The sequence below is a fragment of the Aythya marila genome (genome assembly GCF_965140915.1).
Source record: "Aythya marila genome assembly, chromosome: 6".
In the NCBI taxonomy this organism is placed as follows: domain Eukaryota; kingdom Metazoa; phylum Chordata; class Aves; order Anseriformes; family Anatidae; genus Aythya; species Aythya marila.
This window is the reverse complement of record NC_139047.1, coordinates 19,651,171-19,663,351: the sequence shown is the minus strand read 5'-3', so window position 1 is coordinate 19,663,351 and position 12,181 is coordinate 19,651,171. Positions and strand designations below refer to the sequence as shown.

The window sequence follows — 12,181 nt, the reverse complement described above, 5'->3', positions numbered from 1 at the left end:
TAATTTCCAAATTTGAAGCCCAAGACAGGTCTCAGTAATGGATATGCAGTTTGCAAAAACCCAGGAGTGGGAACTAACAGTCACACTTCAGGGGTGCATCGGGCCTGAAAGTAAGAAGTGTCTGTACTCAAATGGGTGTTGCAGGTGGTGTCATTAGTGAGTCCTTGTGAGGGAGCCCTGACTCAGTGCCCAGCCTTAATGGTACAGCTACCCAAGAGTGAGCTATTTAAATTTCCCAGCATTTGCAAGGGGGAATTAGCTCGTGTGTCCTGGGGAACTTTCAGGAAATTATACTCATTCAGAGAGTCTCCTGCATCCCTGAAATAGGATTAGTCTTCAGTCCAGGTCTTGAATGGTGGTCCTCACTGTTACACTTCACACAGTGGAGGATGAAGTCAGTTCTCCATAAATATATCCTAGGTAAGCAGTAGATTTTGGAATATTCGATGATTGATCTTCTAGTATATTCAGTTTCCTTTTGGTGAAGTACATTAGCACTCTATAGGTTTCTTCTTATTGAAGTCAGTGGGCCAGATTCTTCCACCTGTTAAACCTTCTTCTGCAGCTGTACTGCCATGTGAATGAACACTGTTCTTCGTGTTGTTAATTCTGTCCAGGTACCATTTACGATTATTCCCGACTGATGATCCATTTCATGGAGATCAGTGACTGATATTTTTAGTCCAGAAATAGATCCCTTGTAGAGCCACAGCACAGCACTGCTGCACATCTCATTTACTTAAGTGTAGCAGAATCACTTTTTGTCCAAAAATGAAAGAAAACAGATGTGCCAAACTAATCTTTTGGTATTGGTAGCTAATTATTCTGCACTCATGTCCTAGCAAAATGATTGTCTAAACATGGAGCAAATGATTGTGAAGAATTCTTGTCTTTCAGTAAAGGCAAATATGCTCAATAGCAGCTCCTAACAGAGGCTTACTTCTAGAACCAATACATATACATGTCTGTTTTTTTAAAAACAGTTTCAAAATAGACTAATTTCAGGCCAATATAAAACTTGATTTGACAAATTCGGTTCAAGTTCTGCCTATGGTCTGCCCTAGTCATCTTTTTGGATTTTTTTTTAAAAAAAAAAAAAAAAAGACAAACTGACAGAGCAGATTTTTCTTTAAATGATGTAACTATTTGTTCTGCTAGGACTTAGTGCGCTTGCCAGGCAATTCATCCAGTGTGTTTATAGGCTGCCAGACTCAAAAAGGAGGAAAGGATAGTGCTGATTCTGAGAATGATTTTCTTGGGAATGAGATCAGTACTTTCATTTCATGATCTCTTCACAGACTCCTTAGGGGTGTACCTAAGCTGGACTTTAACACTCTTAACACATTGGCTCTCCCCATGAACAGTGATGAAATATCAGAAGAGTGTCTCTTAAACCCAGTAAGTAAGGTGTCCGGGAAGAACAGATGCTCTTCTTGCTGAAATTCCCAGCACACTTGTCTGTAACCACTGAGATTGCTGACTGTTAAGCTTTTATAGTAATGTGTATGCTACTCCTGCAACTAGTCCAAGTATCCAGCACAAAACTGAACCGGGAATTTGGCCTTGGGTATCTAAGCAAGTGTCCACACATCTGTCATAAGGAATAAAACAGAGAAATTGCAGAGAAGTTTGCTACAGCTATGAGAAGAGCTGGCAGGAAATGCTGCTGCAGTGCAGAGGACAGGCAGCCTCGTTTGAGTGGGACATACACACTGGCCATAAATACACTTATAAATTGATTAGGGCTAGTTATCTAATGGATTTAAAGTCTCACCAGAAATACTAATGCTCTGAAAAAAAACTGCATAACAACCAATATGAACCTGGCTGGAAAACCAGAGCTTATACTGTGCCAATGCTCTGCTGAGAGACAGAGAAATATATGCAGCTTATTTTGACTCTTTCCAAAATAGGACAGAGTAAGGCTTCCATACAACTGCATGACAACAGCATTTCATGCCATATTTAGGCAACTTCTTGCGATCTCCCCACTTAAAAATCCTAAAATTCAGAGGTGGAATGTGATCCTTCTTTAATTAAATTGCATCAGTACCCTCCTGTGTCTACTTATCTAGCAACTTTCTGTCCCATTTCTGGGCTCATTTTTTTTCAAGTAGTTCAAGCATCCAGCATAAACTGAGCTGTTTGGCATATGAGAATTCTTATATAAGACCTCAGCTGTGAGATCTGACATGTATCCACCATAGAACTTAGAACAATGCTATCTGGAAGAAGAAAAATGTGTTGCTAACTGTGACGTTATCAGCTGCCATATGGATAGAATGAGTGCTGAATCAAAACAAGATTAGATGCACATTTCTAATGCTTGATATTACAGCCAAATGTAACTTGAGCTCAGACTCTCAAAACTCTGTTGCATGACATCCATCTCCATTATAAATGGGGTGATGTAGTAACTCCCCAAAAGTCTGGGCCAGTGCTCAAACTTTAACATATTCATTCAAGTCCCAGTGAACAGGCTGATAGATTAGTTTTCTTCTCTTACCTTAGTAAAGTATACTAAGTGCTAGCAATTTAACAAAATGATTGGGCAACCACATCCATTCCTAAGTAACTGCATGCCATTTCTTAATATTAGAGCTGATCATTCAACATCTTTATACAGCTTTGGATTCACTTAAGTCTTCTGTGTGTATAATGACAGTAGTTGCATCTTACAATTCTTTCATATTTTATTCGGTGTATTGGATGTGCCAAAGTGTACCTTCCTACACATCCTTTATAGGAAATACTAAGGTTGTTACAAGTGGAAGTCACAGAGGTGTCCGGCATGTTTACAGCCAAACTCAAAGTCATGCAAAATCCATCTCATTCTTGGTTTTCTTTTGAACTTGAACACAGTTCAGAATCCCAGAAATACTTTTGGCAGTGTCCCTACATTCTCAATACATGGGAACATACCACAGTTGCTTTTCTACTACAGGAAAGCATGCCTTTGTACCTTGGGAATAATTTTGTCCTTACTTCTTTCCAAATCAGTGTTAAATTTAGTCAAATACAGTTAAAAGGACTGATGTTTTGCAGGCTCCCCTCTGTGCTAACCCACTCTGCTGGTTTGAATAGGCTCCTCAAACTTCTCCCGGGATGTAAAGACTTTCCGTGTTGATGAGTCTCTGCTTAATGCCATTACTGTAGTAAGTAACAAAAATACTTCATTTGAAAGTCCTCTCTTAGTAAGGGCAGAATTACTTGTGCTTGCAGATGCACAAGAGCAATGGCACAAGAACTTGTTCTGTTCTTAGAAAAAATATTACCCTGTGGTGGGTGCCAACAGTAAAGTGTCATGGATTGTGTACTGTATATTTTCTGATCAGAGGAATAAGATCAGCACTGTGTGTGACCAGGACTTTTGGAATATTTTCAGAAAGCATGGGTATGTTCATTTAATTAGGATTCCTTTGCTCCATCCTGTGCTATATTCGCTCCCCTTTCTTCTTTCGTTATCCTGTTCTCTTTCTTTATATTCTGGATTTCCTGTTCTGTACCAGCCATTACAGACAAGAAATGATAGTGGAGGGAAACTTCAGCAAGACCAGCTAAGGCAAGTAAACCAACTTTCTCATGTAAATTGCATAAACATTAACTGCAATTTTGGTATTCTTGATTCACTGCAATGCTGTCAGCAGAGCACTTAGTAAAGGTGGTGTCTACTGTAACAGTCCCAAGCAGACTGTCAGAATCATGGGCTACCTTTAGAAAAGGCTGGAGCCTAAAATGCCGGATAATCGCTGCAGAGTTGCACATGACAGCATGGAGGACTGCATGTCAGAAGAGGTTTTCCTCTTTCCATGATTTTATCAGATGGCTTCTCTGCCTTTGCACAAAGTATAGGATAATACAGACCAGTAAGTCATGCTGATAACTGGTGGCTAATGTTAAAAGAATGCAATTATCAGTTTGCTGCATTGTCTTTCCATTAATGGGGCTGTGTCAGACATAGAGTTAGACAACTAAGTATCCTTCTTGTTAGCTTCATTTGTAAGATTAGTTGCCTGTTTTTATTTTTAACCTAAATAAGCATTTACTTGAATTGTGCTTTAACTTAGCTAGTACACCTCCCACAAGGTTGCCCCTCTATCACTTCTACATTCTCCTTGCTTAGCCAGAAAGTTGATGTGTGCAGACTGGTCTCAAATGCCTGGAATCCTTTATGATAATTGTCATTGATGTAAAGTAAACGTAACACGCTTCTAATCAAAACAGTAGCAATAGATGGTTGATACTCGTTCAACAGACCTGTTTCTGTGCCAAGCCAGTTATTCCAGATGAAGCTCTGGTGCAGAAGATAAAAGATATTGCAAAACTGAGCCCATGATCCTGTACTCAGTGCAAAAGAATTCAATGAGTCAAGCCAAAAAGCATGTTTCCGTGTAGTCAAAAAAACAACAGGTGAGTCAATAGCAATTCGCATTGTTCAACATGCTGTGACTGAAAAGGAGGGAAATTGGATTAAAACTAATTGTATCTTCTTTCAATTTCTCATTTCAGTGCATATGCACTTTAAAATATACATAAGATCATATAAAATACAGTATGCACTTGTATGATTAAACACTGTTTGTAGCAAACTTTTGAATCCAAACTTCTTAATCCAAATTTGAAAACGAGATAGTGTTGCAGCTATTGCTGTTTCAACGGTGTATTAGAAATCAGCAAGCAGGTAAAGGAGAGAACCACAAATCAATGCTCTGCACTGAGGGAGGGTAAACAGTGCAACCATTATCATACTGTTTTAGCAGTAGCAGCCAAACAGATGATAAACTAGCATAATTGAGGACTGGTGCGGGCCCCCATCTACTAGGTAGATTATAAAGTGCTGAGATATTGCAGTGAAAAGAATGGCACCATTTAGGGAAGAAAAAAAAAAAAAACAGATCTGTAGGAAATCAGGCCTCGTTAGCTCTGCGTCTCCTGGAACAACTTGTTTATAAGCTCAGGATTCTAAAATGCTTTCTGTGTATAATTGTTAGACTGATTAGGGGTAACAAGAAGAATGAAGTCTCACTGTCTGGCAATCAAAGCTGTTCCCCCCACCTTTCAGGTATACAATCCTATTTCAGCAGTAAAGCTTAATGTAATTGGGTTGCAACTATTTCTTTTAAAAACGTAATGATATTACTATAATTACTTAGTATAGTTTATTCACACAGTTAAAAAACATACTGTAATCTGCCTGTGGGATTAGATGATTTATGTATGTATGTGTTTGTTATATCTAGTTCAGCAGGGATTTACAAAGGTTATAAATCACTCACAAATGATTGCATAGTGATTTTACAGTATTATGACAGGACTCATGTAGACAATTCCAGGGTACTCAATAAATGCACAAAGTTTACAGAGGCATTAAAGATAACAAGTAATATAAAACAATTGAAATATGACAGAAACTCAGCATAACTTCTGTGTCTTTCTTAATTTTCAGAAGTGTAGCCAATACTTGTTCTTTTGCTTTTTAAAATATCTAGCAACATGCAAGAGGGTTTATAAAAAATGTCGATATACTCAGCATAGCCACTTCCACTTTTACTTGAGTAGGTGTGTAATAAAACTGTTCTGTTAGCCAGAATGACCGTTATAGTAATTCAATTTCTTTTCAAATCTGACCTTCAACTAGCATACAAACAGTGATTGTGATTAAATGCACTCTGTACATTACTAATATTTAACATTATTTTGTCTTCACAGTGCATTTTCAATACCTAGTAAATTCAATGCCCTTTTTTTCCAGATTTTTGCATTACATTGGGAAATAAATGTGATGAGGAGCTGAGCATACACACTGGTGTCTACCAGCTGTTTTCTCTGTGGTCAGCAGTAGCTGCTGGCCAATGCATGGTAGCTAAGTACAGGTGAATAGTCTGAAAGGGAAAGCAACCTTCATGGCTGGGCAAATTGATTTATGAAAAAATAAAAGCCTTTTCTGACCCTCACTGAAATAATATTTATGTCTGCCTTGAGATAAACCCAATCCTGCTAAATAGATAGAGCACTAGCACCAGCTGGAGGGAGATTTTTAACTGCGTGTCATAATCCCTAAACTGCATTTGCTTTTAAGCTCAAGAGCTTGTCCCACAACCTCTTTGGGATGTTTCAGTTTGAGTGCTGTTCAGTACTTGGGGGTCCCAACAACTGCATCTGTTGAGTTAGTATTATTCGAGTTCTATTATTGGAATGAGCTGTCTTGTGCAACTTCCTTACAAACAAAATTCCAAATTGCCAGATTCCCATGCGTGAAGTTTTGTACGCACTAAGCGCAATCAGTAAAAGCACAAATGTTTTAAAATTTAAAGACAAAATTTCAAATATAAAGGCTGTTTCAGGGATTTCACAAGCTAGTTTTTACTTCATATATTGTAATAAGTGAAACAATTCTATTGTATACGCTTCTAGTTTTAATCTGCTTTTGGAATGCCTAGCTTTTTTCTAGAGGAAGTAAGATCTGCATCTGATTTTCCTTGGTTCATTATTCAAACTCCAGAAGAGGTTGTAAAGGCTTAAATTACACGATAAACATTTTAAATGTTGAGGCTTGCTTTAGGAGTATGTGCAGAATATTTATAACCAGGCACATCATCTTTTTGAGCAAGTAATTTCTTAATCATGTAAATTCCAATGCCGTGGTTGTCACATATTTTATGTTCTGTACACAGCAATCTTCGCAAAGTAACTTTGCTGGAAGCAATAAACCAGCTACTCATGCCCGGGATGAATGTGAAGAGAAATGATGGCAGATGAAAAGAAGATACAGGCAGTAAGTCTATTCTACTTATTACTCAGAGCATGTTTCAGTAATTTTTCTACCCTCTGAAGATGACAGTCAAATGAGATATGCTATAGTGCATCTAAGCAATATGTACAGCCCTAATGCATAAAAGTTCCCTTTGAAAACATTGAAGTGAGGTGGCTGCATCCTGCTGGATGTTTTGCTTCCATACAGCAGCTGTTAGATAACTGGTAGCACTGTTTTGCTTCTTACAAGCTAGGTGATTTAAAATACAGTTCTCATGAGAGTGGGCAATGTTCTTAAGTGTTAAAAAGAGTAAGCAGCACCAGACTTAGGTGGTCAAGTGTAAGATGAGGAAGACATAGAAATAGGGTTCGGTTGTGTGGCTTTTCCCCTACCCCCAGCATAAGATTATACATGTGAAGCATGAACAATGAGGGCTGCTCTAATTCCGTTAGTAAATAGAAGACCGACAATTTTTAATATGTAATATAATAGGTAAAACCTATTTTGTATCATACACTAAAGACCATAAATATAAAACCAGGCTTCAAAAAGGATAAATAAATGCAGCAGAAGCATAAGGAAAAAAAAAAAAAAGTTAGCTACCAAGTATTTTCCTACCACCTGTAGAAAGTAAGAGGGTAATCTGGCTCTCATGTTTCAGAAAAAGATGTATTTTTCAAAAATAGTTATGGCTAGTACAAAGGTTTGGTTTGTGTTGGTTTGGTTTGTTGTTGTTTGTTGTTTGTTGTTTTGTTTTGTTTTTTGTTTTTTTAACATTGTGCAACAACCCCACTCACCTCCCACATCCCTGCTCCTTGGGCTTCCACTTTTGGGCTGACTGTCTAACAATATGAACAGAAATACTATGCTAACCATGTTTGAGAACTCATGAAACAAAGGCCTTAAATCAAAATTTAGCTACTTGCTACTGGATTTACATTTACATGTCTGGAGCCACTCAGGTAAGCAGTTGATTATAATGTTGTTCCAAGAATGATCAAAAATGCCTCTAGATGATAGTGGACTAAAACATGGTTTTCATTATTTTTCTTTATTTAAAGATTAGAGTAAGACATGAATAAATAGATACTTACACAATACACAAAGGAAAAATAAGAAGCGCTCTATAGCTAGGAACAGATTCATAAGCTAAGTTTAGGCGGACTGTTTATAAGATAAAGCAGTGAAAGCCTTTCTGATATTGGCAACAAATGCAGAAAAGTTGTTAGTTTCTCTCACTTTCTGCTGGAACTCTGCTATACAATCCAGAGGAGGAGTACAGGAAGTCACTAAAAATGACAAAAATTTAAAAAAATTAGACTTACAAAAAATTCACTATTAGTGTTTTTTTCTGGGCCTATGAAATATAATGTCGTCTGCTATATTTGTATGTTTTAGTTTGTCATTATTTTTGAGTAATCTATTAAATTATTTTCCTTCAGTGAAGACAAAGCCTCAAAAGAGCATACAATTCTTTTTGTTTTTCAGTCCTCCCACTCAGTGTTGTGCTCCTACTTCAGCTGTTAGAGCAGTTCTCAGCCTAACTCAAAAACTGAGACACATTCCTAAACATTTTTGTTGCTCTGCAGGTGTGAAGACTGAAAATTGATGTAGCCCAGCATGTGATAAACTTTTTATTTCAGCCCCATTTAGACTTGAATTAGTAAAAAGTGCAGTCTGCTGTGTCCATACCTAGAGGCATAGCAGAGTCTGGAGTATTCTTCTAGAAGCAACTCAGCACAGTACTCAAGTTACTGCTGCTGGTCTTTGCTATCTTGAGTTAAGATCTGGAAGGCTGTATCTCTGCAAAGAGGAATTCTGCATTTCTAGTTTCAATCCTTCTCCTATATCACACAATAGTAGGGAATCAATAGTGGGGAACAAATTTTTTTCTCTCCTATTGGCTTCTCGAGCAGATTGAAATACACCTGTCAGCATAGACAGGTGTATTCTTGCGTAAGAGTAAGAGGCAACAAGTATCTGTCCCTGTATCTCTCTACTTTGTACCAAGCAAAGCAGCAAACAGCAATTCCATAAACGGAGGAGTGTATGTTTTCATATAAACAAGAGAAACTATATTAAGGTATATTAATGCTGCAAAGTTTTCCATGCATAAATTAGAAGACAAAGATGACAATTTTTTTTTCCAAATATAGAGATCAGATTCTGTCCTCTTATTTACAAATTTAAAGTCCACGTACCTTCATAATCTCCTTGGTCATTTATGGAAAGGGTAAACACATACGGCTTGTCAGGATCTTTGTGGTCAATATGTCTGAATATAAACTGTAACTGTTCATCTAAAGCAAATACAAACAGAATTCATTAACGCTTCACTTAATAGTCACAGTGATGAATAAAAATCACAATATTACATTGTTTTAATTAATGCTTACAATACTTGCAAATTCAGTAAACTTGTTTTCTTTACAAGACAAATATGTTTTAATATACCATCTTCTGCCATTTGAGGAACAACGGTAATATCTGAGCTAAGGAGTGGGAATAACTTACTTGGAGTTGGCAAAGTTACCAACCATTATCTTCCTCAGATTTGCAAAGACATCTGAACTGCTCTTCAGTAACAAAAGCAGCTGTGAGCAAGAGCCACAGTCCAAGGCCAAGACTATGGCTGCTAATCAACCAGCACTCATGGTCAGCGAGTGTGTAATTGAGAGGAAGATGACTCAATGTAATACACTAGTCTACTGCAGAGTAGATGTACCTCCAAGGCAATTCTTCAGTTGCATGAGCTGCTACATCCTTTGCTACATAATTCAGCATAAACCACATTGTATCACTGCATATGGAACTAAAGAAACTGCAGGAACATACCATGAATTCTACGTATTTCCAATCCAAGCCGCTCTTCAAACAACTCTTTAGACTTGCAAAGTCGTTCCACTCTCTCCTTAGCGGCCTTGTTTTTAGATGATACCACTAGGATTTTAAAAGCCACAAGAAGTACCAAGTAAAAATCAGTAAAGCACAAGAAAAAAATAAACAGTAGTAAAGCCCATCAAGAGCAAGCGATAAAAACACTTCCTCCTCTAATTAAAAACTCTCACCTTCCTTTTTCTTCATCAACTCTTCTTTAAGTTCTTGGATACTGTCAGTCAACTCCTTCTTTTGCTCTTCTTCATGGTTTAGGTTAGATTTTATTTCTGTCAACTGCTCTTGATTTTCTGATATGTGTTTATTCTGCTGAAGAATCTCTGAAAGGAAGCAAGAAAATATGAACATTTACAGCTGATGAATTAGGCTCCCACTAGTTAGCACTCATCTATACAGTTTGAGGTGACTGAATAAGATCTAATGAAGTGCATACTGTAAGCATCAAGTATCAGGATGAAGTAAAAGTTACTCAGAAGTAAAGCTATGAAGTCAGCAGCTCCTCTGATACTGTCTGTATCACATGCAGTCTGTTTCTGCTGCCAGACACAACTCGTATCTTCAAAGCACAAGGACGGTTGATCTTGTTCAGAGACAAATTGACAAAAAGTACAGAATGGTAATGCTGACTGATATTCCATGTGGCAACTATATTTACTTGAGATTCTGAAGTTCAGTTACGGAATTCAGAGCAGTTAATCCTGGACTGATAAGCTGACCGTATTCTGTTTTTATCATGCAGGAGACGTAACTAACCTCACAACATTTAACTAACAGTTTGCAATATTTTACTAAGTAACAATTTTTCTATTGCAGTCAGCAAGTTCTGGTACTTTGTTGTTTTAATCACTTATTCATTCTTCAGCACCAAGAATGCTACAGAGAAAACTTTTAACAAATCTTTATCCTTTTGTGTCATCAGTGAAATTCTCCAGCAAGTTGCTTTTGACTTGCAGTTTGCATCCTGTAACTGCATGTTTGGTTTGTGTTCTATCTTCGTTCTGACTTCACAGGTTACCTTTTAAAAGGGAAGTTAAACGTTATTTAGCTGCGTTGTTAATTTTAGAAGTACTACATAGTAAGTAAAGCACCGTACCGTTTCTATACTCCTGAATTTTATCAATCATCAGGTCCCCTTCTTTCAGCTTCTTGGCCCATTTCTCTGTAAGGACAAGAGACTTGTTACCCGAAGAAGCCTGGGGATGGCTTAGAGAAAGCGGGGGTGCAAGGACCGCGCCGCCTCCTCACCCGAGAGCACCTTCAGGGACTCCTTGCACGAGTCCCTCAGCGCTAGGGTCTGCTGCAGCTGCTCCGTGCCGTAAACGCCCTTCAGCTCGGCCCAGAACTCCTTCATTTCCCTCTCAACGAGCGTTATTTCGTCCTCTGCCTTTACGGTGGCCATGGTCACGGGGCAGCGGCTGCAGGCCACAGCCGGGCTCCTCCGCCGGGCTCCTCCGCCGGGCCGCAGCCGCCTTCAAACCGCCGCCGCCTTCCCGCCCGCCCAACGGCCGCTCTCCCACTGGCCGACGCTCTCGCCCGCCTTACAACAAGCCCGCCGCTGATTGGCTCAAGCTGCAGTCGCCCGTTGGGAGCCGCCGAGGCGGTAACGGCTGTGAGGGGCCGTGAGGGGCCGGTCCCGCCCCGCCCCGCCACACGGAGGCCGCCCGGGCGGAGCCGCCCTGTCAGGGCAGGCAGAGGGGGCGGTGAGGTGGTGGTGGGGCGCCGAGGCGGTGGAGCTGCCGTCCCTGTCCCGCAGCCTGTCCCCGGGGCGGCCCAGCGGTGAGGCGCGGGCTGGGGCTCTCCCGGGCGGCCTGCAGCTGCCCGAGCCGCCTCAGGAGCGCGGCGCAGCAGCACTGCCCGCCCCCCCCCGCACCCTGGGACGGCGCAGGGCTGGGGCAGGCACCAGCTGTGACCCCAGGTGGCAGCCCTCAGCTCGTCAGGGAGGCTGCTCAGCGTCTGTGCCCACAGCTAGCGAATTGCTGGCTTCAGCTTGCTCAGGTGTTACTCAGGTGATCTCAGCATAGCATAGACTTAATGCAGCTTTGAGGATCGCTCTGAAACCATTCATTATTCTAGTAATTTCCTTGTAACTACTACTAACGAGGACTGATTAGATGAAGGCGGCTGACCAAGAGAAAGCAGCTGGTTCACATTAGCATTTGCTTAAAGCTCCCCGGGTCAGCCTAGCCGCAGAGCAGTCTGACCTCCGCTAGGGCAGTATGGGGCTGGTGAGCACTGCCGGAAGGCCTGAAATGTGGAAAGAAAGTAAGAGCTTCCTAAATACCTCTCTTTTTAAATATATAATTAAGTTACATCGTCTCAGGGGTTCTATTTGGAAAATGTTCATTCCTAAGAAAATAGTTGTCTGTTGTTGTATACGGTGTTTACTTGTGAACTGACTAAATTGCTAGTTAGTCCTTGTAGCTGGTCCAGTGCCAATGAAAACACTGATGTGGAAATCAATGTTATTGTTCAATTAACTAAACATAATGCAGCAGAAAGCTAGACCCAGTACATAGGACGCCATTAACAGCA

At 40.0% G+C, this 12,181-nt stretch overlaps 1 protein-coding gene across 1 annotated transcript; it reads right to left on the bottom strand.

Annotated features, from left to right (window-relative positions):
* Window positions 1-7,792: 7,792 nt before the first annotated feature.
* SPC25 (SPC25 component of NDC80 kinetochore complex) lies at window positions 7,793-11,090 on the bottom strand. Its single transcript, XM_082763916.1, has 6 exons — window positions 10,895-11,090; window positions 10,743-10,808; window positions 9,823-9,969; window positions 9,590-9,694; window positions 8,956-9,054; window positions 7,793-8,043 (listed from the first exon to the last, which is right to left on the bottom strand). Exons 1-6 carry the CDS (start codon window positions 11,046-11,048, stop codon window positions 7,910-7,912), a joined length of 705 nt encoding a protein of 234 aa, XP_082620042.1. The 5' UTR covers window positions 11,049-11,090; the 3' UTR covers window positions 7,793-7,909.
* Window positions 11,091-12,181: the final 1,091 nt, after the last annotated feature.